Genomic DNA, 21,604 nt, shown 5'->3' on the forward strand with positions numbered 1-21,604 from the left:
TCTGGTAAAAAATAAAGCAATACGAATTTCGATGCTTTCCAATGCGTGATATTTTAAATATATCGAATAAATATTGTAATCGATTTAAATTGATTACAATTAAATTACTAATTACCACGTAGTTTACGGTTTTGTTAAATTTATTATACTACACGAGTATATCAGAATTGAATAAAAACATTGAAAATTATAATATTTTATGTCCGTTTTTTTTTTTTCTATCAAAATGTTTATATTATTATTAATTATTATATGATATCCAAAATTACACAATAAAACGATATTAATTTTCATGGTAATAACAGATAAATATCTGTCAACTACTGAATTTTATTCTTTGGCTTCTTTACTGATGTTATCACCACACATTCATTGGGTGTTTAATGAACTAAATAAAACTTAAGTTTTCCACAAAAAACACCAATTGATATTATTATTGTACTTATGTACTTAAACAGTTATTCAATTTCGTACTCAAAAAACATAATACATTCATTTTTACCAAACAGATTTACAATTACTCATTAATTTACCGTTTAAACATAAATATTTCTTTCCAACGCAGTTATTTTTCAGTTTTAACATCGACCATAATATAAACTGCATTTGATAGTATTTTAAAGTAATTTTGGATCATAATAATAATATAATACAAGTGTAACATATTTTCTTAAAATTATATTAAGATAAATATAAATATTTTTTAATTCAAAAAGTAGCAGTTACAATAAATTATGTATTCTTATTATAGTCCATAGAGAAATGTTTGGATAAAATTCGAACGATGTCTGCACCGCTTTTGGATGCTGGCTACAGCCTGCGATAAAAGGGAGAGGTGTTTTTGAATGCGTGTAGTTGCCATATTATATTTAAAAGCTATAAATTATCACATTTCGAAAACGATTTTTGAATACAACCTATCCACTAATCATATTTCATGTGATTACAAATGTTAAAAACATGTACGAACATATTGATTTATAGTTTTTTATTTTTTTTTCGAGTGCCCAACGGTCATAGTATGTGATTTTATAGTTATTGTTAGTGAATGGTGATTGAACGAAAAATCTTAAATAAAATAAATTAATTAGAAAAAAAAATAGTTAAAGTTCAATTATAATCTAAAAAAACAGTATCATACAGTTCATGAGATGGAATATAAAATGAATTTTCAATCATAATATGTATATGTAGAGAAATTGTAGAATATTAGTAAATAATTTAATTCCGTTCATACTATTTTATACATAGTAATTATTTTCCATAAATATCACATTAATTTTTTTTATAAAATAAAATACGGTTTCAAAATTACTTCAAAATCATATGTAATCATACGTGATGTTTCTCAATTTTAATGGTAACAATTTATATTATGGATATAAATCAATGGCTCGGATAAAAATCGATTATTTTTTGAGAACACGTGTATCACTATCGGCTAAACATCCAATTATTTTGTACCACGATTTATTTAAATTTACTAGATGTTACTTGTTACCAGTTTAGTTCATGATTGAGTTAAATCTCATATAATTCGCACAACAGAAATATAGGTGACTAAATGCTTTTAAAATCGCTTTACATATTTGGATATGTGTTTGGATTTCGGTGGGTTGATTTTGTTATACATAAACATACATTGTACTATGAGCAAAGTAAATTATTGTAGGCATTGTGCACATTGTTTTTATACTTGTTTTGTTTTATTATACTTAATTATATATCATAATCGTAGGAAATGGATTTAAATGTAGATTATACTTTAAGTCTATTTAATCATATTTTAATGATGTGCATAGTTCAAGCGTAAAATACTGCATAAATCTTTCATAATTATGTATACCATATGATCTTAAACCATTTTATAAAATAATAAATGATGGTTCTTTCGTTACCCGCACGGACAACACAAATCAATCAATAAAGGCTTAACCCTACAATACTTCATTGACATCATAAGTAGATCATATTTTGAAACGATCAGTTCAAGGTGCATCTGGCCATACCCCTATATAATAGGGACATAATACCCTTTTCTCAGGCTCTTGATCTTAGATTAGGGTGACCATATTTATAAAAGAAAAAAACGGGACAAATATGTTCTCAAAAAAAAAAGACAACATTTGTTTTAACTTCTATATTATATGCAAATAATTTTTAATTAGTTTGATATTTTAATTAAAAATTGATTTGCATTCTATTTTTTCTGTGAGATTGAAAAAAAATTACTTAAAATATTCTTTATTTTTATTGAGTTGATTATTTCGAATTATTTGAGTCGATTGTTCAAAATTTTCTTCATTACATTCTTTGACATTATTTTTTTTTTTATGAACTGATTGCATTTAATAGTTTTAGTTGTATTAACAAAAAATCATAAAAATCATTACAGGAATATTTTTTAAAATTATTTATAAGAATTATTATTGCTTTGACAATTGGCACGAGAAAACTATTTTTTCGTCCGTCCATATAATATTTGTGATTGATAATATTATTTCTATTATTGCATTAGTTAATCTGCAAAGGTACAGTGAACGTATATTTCTTTTTAGGCATTTTAAAAAAACAATACAAGTGATAACACTAACGACTCACAACAATTTAAATAAAAAAAAACTATACATAGTGGCTATAACATTAATAACACAAGATCGTTGCAATGTACACCCGTTATTGCACGACTATGTTCGATTTTTCGATTAATATAATATACCTAATATACCTATTATACCGAATATGGTTGATTATAAATAGTACTGTACATTGGTAAACTATTCGTATTTAATATCGATTTCTTTAGAAGTCTCACACATGAGTTCGTAGTACATACATATATACTATATGACATGTCTTATTTTTTTTTCTTTTGCTCTCGGTTTACAATTTTTATAGAAGTAACGTGATTAAAACGGGACCCTATTCTAAAAACGGGACAAAAAGCGTCCCGTTCAAAGTTTGTCGGGACAACGGGACATAATGATAAAAAAGGGACAATCCTGTTTTAAACGGGACGTTTGGTCACCCTATCTTAGATCGTCAGTGCGTGCGCACGGACCGTAATATTAGTAAAGGAGTGTTCTGCGACAAGTAACCACCGTGTACGAATAACTAATTTTTATAACTAATTTGTTTGATTTGAGTTTTATGTGCGAGTATTGAAAAGTGTCCAACAGCAGCATGTCAAATCCTCTGCTTATCTCATTTCAACCTCATTTCACTCCTGCGATAGTTGTATGTGCACAACTCGTCGACATTTCGAATAACTACTACGATACAAGTATGTGCTATTTTATTTGGCTTGCCAGATTACCCAGTTGCACTGTTTGGATCTCGAATCTTTGTAACCCCAATATCTCTCCCTTAAACAAGGAGGAAGGTAATCAACCCATAATACATTATACAAAATTACATACTATACACCATATTTTCCCACCGTTATAAGGTATTTTCATTTTATTTTTACTTTTGTATTTTTGGGTTATTACAATATTTTATTTAAAAATTGATCGTTTTCTTATTTTAAAGTATTACATCCGATAGAATACGTTTTATATATAACTGGTGAGCAAACGAAGTAAATATTTCCGTGAAAATGTTCGGAAGAAAAGCTACATGTCAATCTTGTCATAATAATAGCAAAAAAAAAAAAAAAACAATAAAACTAATGCCCCATGATCATTACTAAACATTTCTTGAACCTAACAGATGTTAATAGTTATTAATTGCTAACATTTTAATTTAAAACAATTTTATAAATATTAAAACAAGTTGGAATACTATACGAATTATTCTAATTATCGTAGGAATTCGGTTATTAGTGTTGAACTCGCAGAGTTTCCTTCGCATCAACAACAATCAAACCGTGTCCGTATGTTAACAATTGTATTAATTCTGTAGCTAATTATTTTAATAAAGAAAAACATTTTTTCTCGTATGTTTTTCTGTCCACAAACGTAATAGAAATTTGTTTAAAACCATCACCATCGACATGAATAAAATTGATTTATTATGACACCATTTCGGTTTATTTTAAGAATTAAATATCATTGACGATTCGTCATGAGAGTATACATGTGCTATATATGATATCCGAACAATGTGTAAATCAAATAAAAATTTAATCAAGCTAAGTTATAACTCATCGGGCTAACCGAAAAATCTCCACAAACACACATTTTATATAGAACCAATCGATGTTTGATGTCTGATTTGTTCGTAGAACATTTGGGTTTTCTTTTTTTAAAACGGTCTAAGAACTTAATTTTTTTTTACTAATTTAATTAATATTAAAATTATACTTTTCGTATTGGAATTGTGCTTTCAGTTGTAACAAGCAAAAAATTTGAATTATATTTTCCGACTGCTTAAGTTAGGCTGTTCCTCCTACTCACGAAAATGTTGTATATTCTTGTTCACATGCATTTCATTTTCACCCAAAAATGATATGCCGATTACGTGGTCCCACGTGAATTTCACGAACGTCTCTGAGAACGGAAAATGAATTAAGCCTGTAGCTGATAAACGTCCAATATAATAATAATAATTTCTTGGGTTTTCGGGCTCTAAGTGCCTTATTAATGTTAAGTTAGTATATCATTAAGTAAATCGAAAACTCTTTTTTTCAAATCCTTTTATCAGTATTTTATATTTATTTACAATGTTCTGTCTCCGTTTTTTTTTTTTTTTTTTTTACTCGTCTTCCACATATAACGATAATCACAGGTATTGTTAATAATATCGTTTTATGTTTTTTAATACCGAAACTTAATCATTGTAATTCAGTAAAGATCACTTTACATTAGTGATGGGTCGAACCCTGATTTTTTAAATCGAACCGAACTTTAAATTATTTTTTCGAATTCGAACTGAACCGAACCTTTATATTTTCTACCGAACCGAACCTATTATGATTTAAATCGAACTCGAACTCAATACTTTTTATCATGTACATTGTATCTACCTACAAATTAAATCAACCATAATTATTAATTACTATTGTATTTTAAGTTTTCGTATAACCTATTCTACATTAACTTTTAAGTCTAAGTAATTGTATTATTTACAATACATTTAAATTTTAGATAATTTCTTATTATTATTATTATTTTTCAAAACCAGTATTGTGCTCTCTCGTGTTGTCTTGTAGCTTATAAAATATTCATTGAGTATTGAGTATAATATGACAATACAATCAGTACATTTTAATAATATATAAAAAAAGTAGTAATAATAACTATAATTCACAAATATAGAATGATCAGTAGGATTTATAATTTAAGGCGTAAGTTGTAAACATGTTTTTATTAACAGCACAGTCGTGGTATCGGAATATTACCATGGATTTACCCAAAATAGATTTTAACCTCTACAATAAATATGATAAAAACAAAAATAGCTAATTTATGAATGTAGATACACTGCCTCTATTGGTGATAAGCAAATTATTAATGTTTTGGACGGTGGAGGGTGAATGTGTAACATGCGACTGGAAAAATAACATTATTATTATAAATAATGCGTAACGTGCTCTTTACAGAACAGATTATCATTTTCTATTGCCAATAGTCTAATTATTTCTAAATAATCATTATCAATTTTTATTTTTCAAAAATAATTTGAAGAATTGTATAAATATTTGGTTTTCGAACTATCGTGGCCAGTAAAAGGTGCTTGATAGTTCGGTTCGATTCGAGATTCAAACAGTTCGACCCATAACTACTTTACTTTTTTTGTTCTACAAATTTCTGGTTAAAATTAATATATAATGATATTTGTAATTTCGCAATGATATTTTAATGTATTATAAATAGTAAACTGAGGGTTTGAATAAAAAAGCTGACTATCAAAAAGATGCTATGACGAACTATATTGATTAGACTCGTCAATCATGCATTTGAATAAATTGTGTGCACTATGGTCAATAATGTTAAATTAAATTAAAATGATGAAGTATCATAAATATTATGAACCAACTCTTATTATATTTAAAAAATATACGATGTATTATTATAGTTTTATTAAATCATGTTCTTCTATAATAATACTTAATAAATGAATAGCATCAGTAGGAACTTTATTTCGGAAACTGTATGTTCATTTATATTTACATAAGAATGTATCGTAGAAATCTTTTTTCAAAATGTATAAGTTAATATATAATATGTGTTGGTGGTGACGACGAAAACGAAAGGTATAACTATTTTTTCTATCACGACCTCGTTTTGAGACATCACGTTTGAAAACCGAACAACTGATGTTTAGCGACATGGTTCAAACTCATGTCGCTGAACTGCAACGGATAGCCGACAACGTTGTAGAAAGCACTAACGCAAAAATTATAGAAAATATATACGTAATTCGACAAATGACTGAAATGATTACTGAACATCGAAATGCGTTTATAGAATAGATTATAAGTTCAGTCAGAAGACCTACTAGAAGGCTCCATCTGTTCTGAGCTAATAACCTAAGTCACGATTACGAATTGCCATCACATTTTCTGTGAGGACTGTATTCGAGAGTGGACAGGAAGACCCAAGTCAAGCGTTGTCCCGTTTATAAAACCACTGTCAATTGCCGAGCGCTGGATTAGGATATGACGAATATATGCGATGTCTTAGTCGTTACGGTAATAGCAATAAGAGACGTGAAATTGTGAAATTATTCCTGAAAAACGACTGTCTCGATAGGACTTCTGATAATACTTAGCCAAACTTACATAACACATTTGTAATAATTTATAACATATTAATTCAATAATAACTTTCAACATAATAAGAGTACTGTAAAGTAATTTTTTATTAACCTAAAAGTATTTTAATTCTCGTATTTATTAGAAATCCAATTGTTCTAGTATTGATAACATAATTTGAGAAAATATGTGTTCTTTTTAATATTCTTAAATAATTTTTGTGAGATATTGTTGAACAAATATTTTTTATAGTGTTAAGCATGAAAAAAGTGGTTTTTTATATTCGTTTTAGCGTTCTGAACGAATAATTATAGAAGTCTACTATCACCGTGATGTAAGTCAAATTATTATTACTATAGAATCGTATAATAAAATATTAAAATACATTTTATACATTTTATGTACTATAATTAAGTAATTTCGCCATTTTGATTTGTTGTGATTTAATACATACATACATACAACAACGGTTTAAATTTTTTTTAATTAATAATATATTTTATATATTTTCTGAATGCGATGAATTCTATTGTGATTTGTATAATATTATTAGTTTCTATATTACTCTTTTGAATTGATCTAAATCAATATTAATATATATAGCATAGCAAAATTAATTAATTTTGTTATGCTAAAATTACATTAATTCAATACAGTCACGTTTATATTTATATCAATAACTACTATTTATTCATATATTATATAGTCTTAAGCAAACCATTTATTTTTCGAAAAAAAAAAATTAATTAAAAGTAAATATGTCGACAAGTATTCTTTTCATTTCTTCGATTTTATGTAATATTAATCCTTTGATTTTAATATAAAACTAATTTTTAAATTTTTTTTAAATTTTACTTACACTACGGAGACTACTGTTGTCAATACTGATTGAAATATTCACTTAATATTATTGTTACAGTGTACATTGATTAGGAATAGATCATATGAAAATCAGGTTAATTAAAAAAAAAAAAATAAATAATACTTACCTAATTGTTTTTTTTATATTTTTCAAAGGACAAAAAATTATTTCGGTCAATCATTGTTAGTCGTTTTATAATAAAAATAGCATACATTGGGAAATGTAAAACTTAAATTGTACCGAAACTTGTACAATAATCAATTTAATCGCTATAATAATATCAGTACGGTGTACTACTACATTAAGGTTGGTGTGTTGTTCAGGGGTGGGTTTTATCACTCACCAAGGGAGGGGTTAATGGAGATTCAAGAATTTAATAATTAAATTAAATTAAAATAAATAAACTAATTATTAGTTGTTTTATAAATTTATATACAATTTTAAATTACAGAATATTTTTTTGAATCCTTTATAAGTAAGTAATTTATTTCACAATAGTAACAAATTTTAAATAGTTACATTATTGGTATCAATTTTAATCTGAAACCATTTTAAAAATATAGGTATACACATATAATTAACAACAAAAATGAGCTATTTATTTATAAAAAAATATACAAAACAGGTAACATATTCATCAATGACGATTGACGATATTTTATAATAATTATTAATATATCATTATACTTGGCTTTGTAAAATAGTTAGCTTAGTACCGAAGGGAAGGGAAGGCTAATATCCCCTTAGCCACCCCTTTAAACCGGCCCCTGGCGTTGTTAACAATAATACGATTAAACGATTGTTTTCGAAACCTAACAGCGAAGCTCGGATGTTGAGAAGACAAAAAGTTCGTACAGAGTTCGTTTACCAAACGAAGAAAAAAGAAAAGAAAGAAAAATAAAACGTTAAAATATATCGTATTCACGGTTATATTATACACGTCCGGTGTGTAAAGGGCGTTATTCGATCCGACTGCCGGACACGTGGGGTGAACGGAAGGGGGCGGCGCGTTATTTCGAATACGATTGCCGATGCGTTTCGTTGGTCGCAACGTCCGACCGGGGAAAAAGTTCAACGCCGTTCAGTCGCGTCGTAACGGTGACGGAGTAATACGCACTCGGAGCGTTGTGCTCGTACGCACTCGAACGCGCGCGCGCTTTTCTTACGGCGGCCTAACGGTACTCGTCCGTGTCCCCCGGTACCGTCGTCATTCCCACGGTCCGCGGACGTATGAGATGTGCTCCGCTGCTCGTGCGCTGTCGCCGTCGACGTGCTCGTAGAGTACTACGAACGTTTGTAAACGACGCGTGGGCGGGTGATACGGAATCGCATCGGCGGACGATGAAAAAAGAAATGAAATAAATTACGCGCGGTTCAACACGAACACGTATGCATACGCGTGCGTGCGCAATTCTGTATTGCTGCATTTACATATTACGTATTGCGAACGCGGTCGCGGTCACTCGGCTCCGGCCGTTGTTGCAGATCGCTGCGGCCGATCTCCGTCTGCGCCGCGCGACACGTTATCGTACGGTTATTGTTGTTGTTGTTGTCGTCGTCGTACGGCGATCGCGTCCTACAGGACGCTTTGCCTTTTGAACCGGTACGCGGGAACGAGGTGAGAACGTACGACGTTTCGTCGTCCGAGTTGCTTGTTGCGTGGTGTTCAAGTCGGTTTTTCTATCGGCCGTCGTAACGCGTCCCGTCGGCGCCCGCAGTCGTATAACAAAATCAATGATTTATCTCCGCACCGTCGTTCAGGTGCGATCGATCACACGGCGCGTGGCGCGGCCCGAGACGCGTTATTCGACTATACACCGGGCCACCACGAACGCGATTCTTCGTAATCCCACGACGCCGCGTAGCTCGGCGCGTTTCCGGGCGCGGTCAAATGCAGCGCCAATTTCCTTTTGACGCGGGACACAAAAACCGAGACAATCATCGGGAACGGTCGCGCTGCGCCGCGCCAATCCTGCGGCGCGTTCGTTGTACCGCGCTATACCAAGCCACGTGTCGTGGGATCGCACCTTTACCGCGTTGCGAACGTGCCGCGGACCCGCTTCGTTTGGTCCCTAGAAACGTAGGGGGGAAAAATATGATAACAGGTCTACGTATCGGATCGGAAAGCCGTCTTCGCGATACGTACGATACCGTTCGGTAGGTATTCTAATACCACGTTAATCGTTTTTTCGTCTTGCGCGCGCGACATCTGTATGATCGCGGACTCTTGCCGTCCTCCACTATGTGTAACCGTGTTTCGTTTCATCTTTACGTTTTGTAACAACCACCTCGACGTGGCTCGTGAATACGATTTTTACATTTTTTTTTTCGTTTTTATACCCATAATTTGGTGTTTTTTTATTTTTTGTCTTTTTTAATTCGCCGAAAACTGGCTTTACGATTCTCGTAATGATTGTTCGCAACCGTTTCCCTAGTGGATCAGATCGATTGCAACAGAATTAATCGTTTTTTTTTTCATCTCGTTCCGTTTTATGAGTTGATAATATTATTGATGTGCGAACGAAATCATTTTTATTGCTAGAAAAAATAATAAATAAATAGAAATATACACGTAGGTGAATAGATAATTAATTGAATTTATTAACTTTACACCGAGGCAATACATCATACCGTAGAATAAAATAACTTATCAAGATTGTCATGTTTTATAGTAACGAGGAAAATAAAATAATGATATAATACCCATTATGTAAATAATAATAATAATAACAAAAGATTTAAAATAAACGATAAACTTGTTACTCACATAAGAAATATAATAAATAATTAAAGAAAGTGTTTCATCGAGTCATTATGAGTTCTCTAATTCTGTGTGGCCGTTTACCGATCCATACTTAATTTAAAAAATGATATCGGTTTTATGCGTAATGATCGGTAAATATTTGTGATCGAAAAACATCAACTTTGAGCGAATAAAAGGCAAAATCGTGTACAACTTAATGCGTTCTTTTTGGTGTACGAGAGTTCTCTTTTTTCAATAAACGTCCATACCTTAATCAGCCAATATAGTCATAAATATTAACTAGCCTGTTTCGACGCAAATCGTATGCACCTACTTATAAATAATCTTCCGTATGAACAAATGAGTTTTCGAAAACGATTTTTATTCAGAGATTTCGTGTAGTATTTTTTAATACGTGTTTGTTGGAAAATGCTTTGGATTTTCATTAATTACTATTGAATTATTTTGATTAACACGGACAAACAATATGTATATTCATTTTTTATTACTTAGCAAACGTTACGGTGTAATAACAATAACAGGGATCTGAATATCAATTATTATAGTCACTCGTTTGGTTCGATATTATCGCTTATGCAGTATCGATATTCGTGTCCGGTAAAATAGAGCAAAACAATTATATGGAAATAAATTGTACCGTTACGTTCACTCTTTATAACACTACTATTGTCGTAATATACACTAGTGCGTTAACGCATTTAATGAAATTTCATTAAATTCAAAATGAAAATACTTCAACACACCGTTGTTGCAATTCGTTAGTACATTACGTCTGTTAAAAATAAGTCGTATTTTGTGCTTACTATAAGTGAAACAAAAGTTCGAAATATTTTTACTACAAAACCCAAGACCAGTAATTCTATACTTTAAATTTCTAATAAAATGCGTAAAACGTTCAAACAATATTCAAAAAAGTATTTTCTTCGTAGCGATGTGTTAGAACTGATATGCGCTTTATCACGTTAAAAACCTCTAATCAATGTCTATATCGAAATAATACGTCCCTGGTATTTCTGCAAGGAGGCATGTGTCAGGGGTTTTGCTAGAAAAAGCACTGCGGACGAGTACCTCGCTATTCCAGAACAAGAAAACAAAAAAATCAAAATCATGTGAAACGTAATAATATAACATTATTACAATTAAAAAAAAAAAAAAACTGAATCTTTATAACGCAATTTACGCAATCGTTGACTTCATAATTCATCTTACGTATATATGATTATCATCGAATAATAATCGGATAGGACGTTAGAATTGGTCCGATGAACGTTTAGCTAGTGAGGGTTATTATTATTATTTTTATTTTTCCACACGTAATTTCGTGTACAGAAACACCATTTCGGAAATCCCGTTTGGCGTTGATTCGGGATGTCGGCAGCGGTGAAGAGATATGATGCCACATAAAATAGCCATCGGGTGATCTTGTTCAAGGCCGTGGTCAAAGTCGTCGCGTCGTAACTCGTATGTACAATTAAACACGCGACTACATTGTGCACAGAGATCCGACGATTTCGCTCTCGGTGCACTCTCAGCATCTGCTAACCATTATTATTTCGTGGTAACACAGAATCGGCATCCTATTATGCAATAAGAAATGGTAAAAAAAAAAATTAACCATCAGAAGTACTGAAAATACATCAACTTCATCGGTGACCTAAAGCATCCTAAAACACTTTCGACAAGCTAACACTTATCGACTTATAAACAACTAAACATTTTCTTTAGCCGAAATAGCTGATTTTTTCCCAACAATTTCATAAAAACAAATCTGTTTCAAATAAACCGAAGATAAACTCTTTCATTTACCATTTTATCTAAACGATTTTATATTTGATTAAAAACTTAAAAGTCGATTGTAGTGACATCGTTGGTACTGCGTTATACTGTGGATATTATTTACATCAAAGTTTAATTAATTATTTTCATTTAAGTTTTTGTATTATAATAATATAATCATATTTAATATGCAATAAGAACGTAATAAGAACGCATAACTTTTATCGTTAAAAAATAGTCATTGATACGTGATACTCATTTTAAAAGTTTATCGATGAACAGGAAAAATTCGAAATCATGAGTGAGCAAGTAAATCTAATGAGTAAAAAAAACAAACTTTATACTCCATGTACAACATCAGTGACAGTTATATATTGATTATATCATATCATTTTTTCTTCAATGATTCGTTGTAAAAATCAAGTTAAGCTGCACTGAATTTGATCTTAAAATATAATTAATTTATCAATATATTCTATCGTATTATTTTTGAGGTGTATAAATTAATATTTGGTTTTTAAACTAACTCTTTGATCATAAATGTCGTTAGTTTGCAATTTAATCCAACGATTTTTACCATTATTATTACCTTCTCTTCCTCCCCCGAATTACTAAACAACAGTTCTACTTCACTGGTCAGCAGAGAAGATAATTCACCCGGTGCCAAAGTCACGAGTAATGCAATTTTCGAACGCATCAAAAGACCCTTTCCTAAAGGTAGATCCAGCATCTATTTACGGTTAGGTTAGTTTAGCTATAAGGGTATCTTGGGGGGAACTCAACCTTTCCTCAAAAACAATGTGACAATATTGTACTAAACATACTTTATTTTCAATATTATTTTATCCAACGGGGGTCGCACTTGTGTCCCCTCTGGATCCACTCAAGCTCCTTCCCACCTTTCACAACGAACCACCCGATGAATGATCGTACGTCTCAGACAATCATTTCAACGATAATAAATATGAATACATAGGCGTACGGTAGACTGCACCCGGCGGTCCCCTACACCCCTCCGTTAGGTCGTCAGACCATTGACTATTATTATTATACTCATGCGTCGTCATGTGCGTAAACCGCTTTTTTTTCTTCCCATACAATATAAGAGTTCGTATAATATAAACGACCAGATTACATATACGGTTTTTTTTTACACATATTATCTTCTTTTCCGAGGGAATTTTCGATTAAAATAATAACAATATAATGATAATTCTACCGGACAGCAATGTTCATAATTATTGACTAGGTCGATCTTTTCCGCGGCGCGAGGAGAAATCGTCGCTTCGTGTATCGCGTCTCGCCCGGACGTAACCGCACAGCCGAGATATTTTGATGGTGTTGTACTGTATAGATATAAACGGTGAGTACCTTTCGGATGACGAACGCTCGGGTTTGCCGACCTCGTGCGGCATGCGTGTCAGCGATATCATATTAGAAATCGTTTAGTCCAGTTCGTTGGACAGATCAAGACAGGGTATTAACAATTTGATGTTTGAATCGTTTGAAATAAATATGATTATATCCATTAACCACTATTTTTGATGTTATGCTCCTGCTATAGAAAACCGTGTAGTGTACGCGGTACGATGCGCGTAAAAGTTTGATACTGCCATAAGGGCGCAAATAATGGTATTATAGAAGACGAGTATAATTCTATTACGTTCCCGTGTTCGCGACATCCGTGAACACTTGTGTTTGTATTCGCTTAAAGGATTAAGAACCCTTGTATTTACCAACATACCGTAATGCTCTATGTAGTCGCTAAAAACTCTATACTTCCAGGTTTCGATTTTGGTACTTTGGCGAATGGAAAGAAGTGTTGGTGGACGACAAGCTGCCCACTTACAGGGGACGATTGGTGTACATGCATTCCACCAATCCTACCGAATTCTGGGCCGCGCTTTTGGAGAAAGCTTACGCCAAGTTAGTGAGATAATACCGCTACCACCAAGTGGATTACTGCCGAAACGTTTCGAACGGTATCGTCGTAAACCGATCGTTGTAATTTTTTTTTTATATTTAGATTATACGGCTGTTACGAGAATATCAGCGGACCGGGAAGCTCGACCACTAGAGCACTGCAAGACTTGACCGGCGGCATCGTTCAAAGTTTCGGGCTCTCCAACCAAGACCGGTTCCTCACGTATCAAGTGCTTAACAGCGCCGTACCCAGGTCATCATTGCTCATATCCACAATCACCCTGGTAAGTACTTGGACACTGCGGTGTGCAGCGGTGGTTAACTACGGCCCACGATCATTTACAATTAATGGGTCCGCCATAGCGTCAAATTAAAAATTGACTCGCGTTCATCTTAAAATCTAAAGTATACAAAATAAATGAACATCTTCGTACCGTTTTGGATGAACTTTAGCCAATCACTACCTAATATTGACGTTGTATGTGTGGACAAAAGTAAGATTAAACCTAATTTGTATTTATGGTGATTATTTATTTATTACGTAAGTTACCGGAGGCTCTAGTACAGTATAATACGTAAGAATATAAAGAATGAAACAACGGTCGATAATACTAACAATAACAAACGAACGGAAAACAAAAATAATAATTATGTTGTCATATAAAATATTAATAATATTTAGATCATGAATTATGACTTATTGGTAAACAATTAGACTTACACAAATGTGTAATGAGTAGGGAAAAAGTTTAATGTCGCAAAGAATAAAATTAAATATACAAATCAAAATCGAAATGTAAGGTCAATAGGGTTATTACCACTAAAAGATATACGGTGGATCGGGATTGCAAATGTGGGAATGGGACGATAATCGAATGTGGGGATATAAAAGTTAAGTAAATGTAGCAAGTTTGGACAGGCTATAGTACCTATTTACAATTTTAGATAGAAAGGACTAGTAAGTCTCATAGATCGCGTCTTGTATCAAGAGATACCAAATAAAAGCTGGATTGAATGTGGTACGCAAAGTAGATAAACTTTAATATAATAATTAATACTACTTTTTTTCATTTATAAATAATTTATAAATAATCTAAAACTTAATAAATAATAATTGAACTTATATAATTGTAAATGAATGTGGGCATGAACATTTTTTTCTGTTGCATTGTGTTCGGTAAAAAAATAAATAAAATAAAAAAGTTCGGTCACCACTGGTGCAGTGTGCACAGTTATCTTGACGGTTAATTAATGACTTATGCACTGTTGAACTGTATGTTTTTGATATATTTTTTTTTTTCCAGAAGGAGAACAAGAGACAACTAAGACTGCGAAACGGTCTGATGACTCAGCACGCGTACAGTGTTACGGGTCTGGCGCGTGTCCGAGGTCCGTTGGGCGACACTCCGCTGGTCCGGTTGCGGAACCCGTGGGGTGAGGGCGAGTGGACCGGGCCCTGGAGCGAGAGGAGCTGGGAATGGGACGGGTTGTCGAACAGGGATAAAGAGTTGCTCAGCGTGCGCGTGCGCAACGACGGCGAGTTTTGGTGAGTTGAAGTCGAGTTTCCATCGGCCGTACAACTATCGTACGAGCACACACACACACACACACACACACGCCACAAATAAAGCTTGTGTACACGATGCTGGTTTACTGTAGTAACCAGAGGCGGATCCAGAGTTGGGGAACTGTGGGTCAAGCCATTTCAAGAGGCCATTTATTTGGGATGAAACTGAATTAGAAATTAATACCTTGTAAAAAAAAAAAAAACACAATATGCTCATAAAAGTGTATAAGTATATTTATATTACATTTTAGAATTAGTAATACCACCGATAATAACTTATTTACGATTAATAAACATAATCTAATTTTATCAGCGCAACAAACGTACGGAATAAAATATTATTTACTTAACTTTCTACTAAAACGATATAAATTATTATCAAATATAAATTATGAGTTAAAAAATTTTAAATTTTGAATATAAATGGCATTCATTTTTCAAGTAACTCCGATGAGCCAACTGTCCAAGAGTCCAAATGAAGATCTGAAAAGAGAAAAAAATTTCCAAGAGGCCAATTTTGTCAACAAATATTAACTGTGGGTCAGCTGAACCCCTGAACCCCCTCTCTAAATCCGCTCCTGGTAGTAACTAATAAACCAGTTCACTATCTATTAGTAAAAAAAAATATCATCTAAATTGAGTATGCTGGTAAATTAGTTGCTGTTTTCCTAACGTACTAGTTTGCTTGTGAAGTCGAAACTTTTCAACTTTTTGACGAACCATCATGCTATTTTATTAGTTGCGAGCAAATATAATTGCATGCAACTGGACAACTAGTTATTTGTTTTTAACTAGTAAATTGTATTTTTTTTCCCCGGCACTACGATGAACTGGTAAAAGAATTAACTAGTAGTGCAGTGCGTTTCAAAATAATTAATTCAATATTTGTAGACTATACATGTAGAATGTGGTAAACGAAGCACTAACCATCATCTAAATGGCAGTGTTTCCAGTTTTTATCGATTACCGACGAGTTATGACAAAGTGCTCCTTAGCCGAGTGGCATTATTTAATTATTTGTTATCGAAATGTGCTCCGTTTTGAAAAGTATGAATCTGTTATTACGGTATACCTTGATTTTCAACCAAAGTTCAAAATTGAACTTCCTACAGCTCATAATATATAGGCGACATAAGACCTTCTAAGAGACCGGTTACTTTTGTAAAGAGAAGTCTTCAGGTCAACCAAAAACTTGAAATGCAAATGTAGAACAAGTTCCGACAGTTTCGTAAAAATCGTGCAGAAATCAATTTAGTGTATTTTGCGGAGATAAGCCGTATAAAATCCAACAGGCTCTCACTGACAGTGATGTGCAAAGAAGGTTTGGGTTTTGTACAACTATTCTTGAGATGGGTTAAAAAGTAGAATAGTTTTCCTCTATCATATTATTTTCAGCGATGAGGCCGCTTTTGATTTGAATGCGAAGGTCAATGTTTATTTACTCCTCCCCCCCCTTCAAAAATATCTTGATGAATCGAACAATTGCATCACAGACGTCATCAACTTGATTTCATTGGACATGCTTCATCAGGTTCGTGAGGTATTTGAATATCGCTTAGATGTATGTCGCGCTCGTAAGGGAAGTTACATCGAACGTTTATAAACATTATACCTAAAACTCGATGTGACCGATATGTTAAACATTTGTAAATACTACGTCTAAAACTAAATGTAATCGATTAACTTGTAAAACCTGACCTAACTCGATTATACGATAAACGTGAGTTATTGAAATCGAAAGTATCGTCGATGAAACACATTGTGTATAATGTTTCGCTGGTCGACCGGTAAACTGACTTTGTGGTGTAAGTCACGCTTAACCGTCAATCAAATGCTAACCTAACCTAACCGGTGATGTCACCGTCTAATCTGCCGTGGTCCCGCAGGATGTCTTTCGAAGACTTCGCCAGGCACTTCACGCAGCTGGACATCGTCCACGTGAGCCCCGACGACTGGATGACCGAGCCGGCGCTGCACTCGAAGCAGCCGTGGCGCGCCGTGTTGGCCAGGCGGAGATGGCGGAGCGGGTACAACGCGGGCGGCGGGCCCGGGTACCCTGAGACAACGGCCATGAATCCGCAGTTCCACATCGGCATACCCAGGACCCCCGGCAACAAGTGTCACGTGGTCGTGTCCGTGGTGCAGCAGTACGAGACCGACCCCGAGGCCAAGGGTGCTCGGCCACTGTTCGCCATCGGTTTCGCCGTCTACGAAGTGCCGCATTCCACGTCCAGACTGACGTCGCAGTTCGTGGCTCAACAAGTAAATAATAATAACAACGATGCGACGGTCGTGAACAGCGTTTTTCCGATTCGCGTTTCGTCCGATCTAGTCGAACACGTTTACCGGTAAACTTTAACGGTTGTTTCCGTTTGTCCCTTCTCTTTTTTCGCCGAAAAATTACTCTCATCGTTCATCGTTTATCGTGTTATACATGTGCTTATCGTTTATTTGTGTACGATCACCTGCGTCAACGTTACGAATCGCTGCGTAAATCAGTAACGTTAAATCCGACGTATGTGTTCTTACGTGCACCCATTGGTGAGCAGTGTTAAAGGTAAAAGTACCTTTGTATCTTCTACGTCACGTATTGCGATTTTCTAAACTATTTCGGTCTACATCATACGTGACGCGTATTTCGTGTAGTTTTTCGTTCAAGGTGATACTTATAACGTGATACTTTAGACACTAGTTTTGATAAACAGTATTTGGTTTTCCACTTGTATTATTTTCTATAACTGTCGTCTTGTAAATTACTGTACGCATAATGACGTACAATCGAACTAGCAAAAATCCGCTTACATATTGTAGTTAAAAATTCATAAACTTTTCAGTTATTATGTTTAGAGTTTAAAAGTTAAATACAAGATTTTTTATATAGTTTTTTTATAGATAAAAAAAAAATTGGTGAGAATTAGGGACATTTATATTTGTAAACGTTACAAAACGAGATTTCGACGAAATCGAAATTGTTTCAGCAAAGTTATTTTAAACGATATTAGTAACTTAGTTAAAAACATTATATATTTTTGAAATATTTTAATAAAGTGGGTGCTGTTAATTTAATTAATTTGCTGGTATTTTTTTTCGCTAAGTGAGAAAGCAAAAGTATTTTGATTTACATTTATAAAAATTGTTATTTACTACTCATATTTCTACCTTATCATGCCGTTAAGCTCTCCTCATCTCTTATTTGTACATGACATTACGATGACACTATCTGCAACTTTCAATGTCCTTCTTTTCTTCCTAGACGACATCTCCTTTTCTCATTCCTATCTTCTTTTAGTTGTATCACTCCCGACACCATCCCCTTACTTAACTTTTATTCTATTCCTGTCATCCATTTCATTATTAACTTCATTTATTCCGCTAAATTCTTAATTTAATTCATTTTAGTTCCTTTATACATTTATTTAATTAACTCTTTTTTTTTCATTTAACTGCTTTGCTGTAATGTTTTTAAAAATGTACATCTCTTGGTACATAGTATACGAAACTGTTACTGTTTCTCTTACAGCAACCTCTAGACGTCACCAATCATTCTGTAGCAAGAGAAGTAGTGACGTTTTTTACATTGCCGCCCGGTGACTACATTGTCGTCCCTCAAACGAACGTCCCTAACTGTGATGCCAAATTCTTATTGCGTATACTGACCGATGAACAGAGTAATATATGGTTAGTCTGGATGAATTTTGATCATCTTGACTTTATTGCCAATAATTAAACAATTAATCCATTTCAGGGAGGTTAACGATGACAATATGGTGTTTAAAAATATTTCAGCAGAATTTCTAGAAGACACCGTCATATTGGTGAGTATCGTTACGCCGTGGATTAGTATGCAAAATATAAATATGAACTCAGTGAAGATAAACATTTACAGTTGAAATATAAAATTAAAACTGTTGTAAGAATTATTTTTAATCGAATACAATTTTAAGATAAGAAACAATTTATATATGAAGCGGAAAAATTCTTGCAGCACATTTTAGAGTTCTAAACCATATTAAAACTCATTTATTTTAATATTGAATTAATAAAAAGTATCTATAAAATAAAACTGAACTTTACCTAACTGGGTTTGGTAAAAATAATATTTACAAAGTGTGCAATATTTATTCATATTTTTGTGATAAAAAAAAAAAAAAAAAAAAAAAAAAAACAAGCATTTTGAAATCTTCGTAGTGCACGGGAAATTGAAATTTTATTTTGGAATAATTTTTTAACAAATAAGATTAAAAAATTTACAATATTCAAGCCTAACAATATTCCTGGTTATAGTACTAATTATATACCGTTTTAATCTATGTCTGGTACAATTTTACAGCCGGACGGAAAGCCACTCTTGACTAAGCTCATGGTCAAGTATCCGCCAGAACTGGACGTGACGCAGTTGCAAAAAATCCTGCGTGCCCACTGGAAAGCGTACTTGGCCGAGAAACCAAGTCTTGAACTGTGCAAGAGTCTAATAATGTTGAGGGACATTAACATCAGTGGTCGGATCAACATGTTAGACATACCCGTGTTAATGCATATGTTGCAATTCTGGAAGGTAAAAGATTTGGCGGAAAAAATATCAGTTCCATCTTACGACTAAAATCGTAGTATCGCACGAAGAATATGTTTCGACTTTCTAGTCTTGTAATACGAATCCATATTACCAATTAAGGAAATATCTGAAGTCTTATGATGAGTAATATTCGTAAGATAAGAGTTTAATTAATTAATTATTAATTAATTAAGAGTTTTGTACAAAATCTTTTTTCTTCGACCATAAGTATCAACACTCACCGAAACATTTATATATTTTAAATTACTACTTTTGTACTACTACTTACTATCAATTTCGATAAAAACAGTATAGTATATAATCATACGAACTCATTTGAAGCATATTCTTTTCGTTCTTGCAGTACTATTATTATTATTAGAGTATAAAAGCTTATTTTGTCACTCGTTATTTTGGTTATTTGGATAGCCAATAATGCGGATTTCGACTGGAATAATAAGGCGAAATATAATTATTTGTATCGTATAAAAATAAAAAAAAACTGACGCAACGAAAGTTTGAAGTGGATAAAAACCCGATTTATTTTCTTAGATTGCGTTTCAAAAGTTTGAAAAGGGCGTGAACCCAACCAAGACGTCTAGCTACAACCTAAGGCCTCTACTGTGGGAAGCCGGCAGCACCGTCAGCAACAAAGTGCTCGAATGCCTGGTGCTGAGATTCGCCAAGAACAGAATTCTGACTTCTGAGTGTTTCATAATGGCCATGGTCAGGTTGCACCTGGCTCACGGTAAGACTATCGATTTCTTTGCAATGCGTTACACAACTGACGTTGAACGTTATTTATTTATTCGTTTATTGATTTATTGTTTATTTTTCCTTCCCCCCCCCCTCAGAGAGGTATCACAGTTTGGACACGAAAATGAGCAAAGGAAACCCCTTATCATTAGAAGAGGTAAATTATCTCGATCGTGAAAATGGCGAATATTTATTAACCATAGGTCCAATAATTTTATATGTTTATTATCGTTACAGTTAATCTTGATGACTATCTACTCGTGAATTCGAGCCCGTCGACACGTACCAAAGATGAATGATAGTGCCAGTCATTAAGTAATATATTATTACGTTAAAACCACATAATACGTGGAGTACAACCAACTCATCATGTGGTTATAATTATTATTATAATGATTATTATTATTATTATTATTATTATTATTTTATTAAAATTATTATTATTATTTTTATTATTATTATTATTATTATTATTACATTTTTGGATATCTAGTTTTTATATAATCATAATCAAATCAGGCATTACAAGACGTTTTATTATATTAATATATTTCGCCTGTTCTATTTAATATTAATACATGTTTAATTGTTGTTGCGTTGAAACGATATTTGTATTCGTTATATTATCGAAAAAACCCAAACTGCTGGCCAAAGCGAATAATTTATTTTTGTAATTATTTTTCATGTAATAAAATTTTGTTATGTTA

General features: G+C 32.9%; 1 protein-coding gene across 4 annotated transcripts in view; it reads left to right on the forward strand.

Annotated features, from left to right (window-relative positions):
- LOC112686384 (calpain-9-like) overlaps positions 1-21,310 on the forward strand; it is a 99,389-nt gene extending 78,079 nt beyond the window's left edge. For 2 of the 4 annotated variants that reach the window (XM_025558614.1, XM_025558617.1), the window contains 10 exons: positions 13,885-14,025; positions 14,126-14,306; positions 15,327-15,568; positions 17,476-17,851; positions 19,110-19,267; positions 19,335-19,404; positions 19,920-20,144; positions 20,694-20,889; positions 20,996-21,054; positions 21,135-21,306. In XM_025558614.1, the coding sequence (XP_025414399.1) occupies positions 13,885-14,025; positions 14,126-14,306; positions 15,327-15,568; positions 17,476-17,851; positions 19,110-19,267; positions 19,335-19,404; positions 19,920-20,144; positions 20,694-20,889; positions 20,996-21,054; positions 21,135-21,161 (1,675 nt within the window). In that variant the 3' untranslated portion in view covers positions 21,162-21,306. Of the gene's footprint in view, positions 1-13,884; positions 14,026-14,125; positions 14,307-15,326; positions 15,569-17,475; positions 17,852-19,109; positions 19,268-19,334; positions 19,405-19,919; positions 20,145-20,693; positions 20,890-20,995; positions 21,055-21,134 lie in introns of all 4 variants that reach the window. The other 2 variants (XM_025558615.1, XM_025558616.1) reach the window with 2 other exon arrangements.
- Positions 21,311-21,604: the final 294 nt, after the last annotated feature.

This window comes from Sipha flava, unplaced genomic scaffold, assembly GCF_003268045.1.
Source record: "Sipha flava isolate LNK unplaced genomic scaffold, YSA_version1 307_pilon_pilon, whole genome shotgun sequence".
NCBI lineage: Eukaryota > Metazoa > Arthropoda > Insecta > Hemiptera > Aphididae > Sipha > Sipha flava.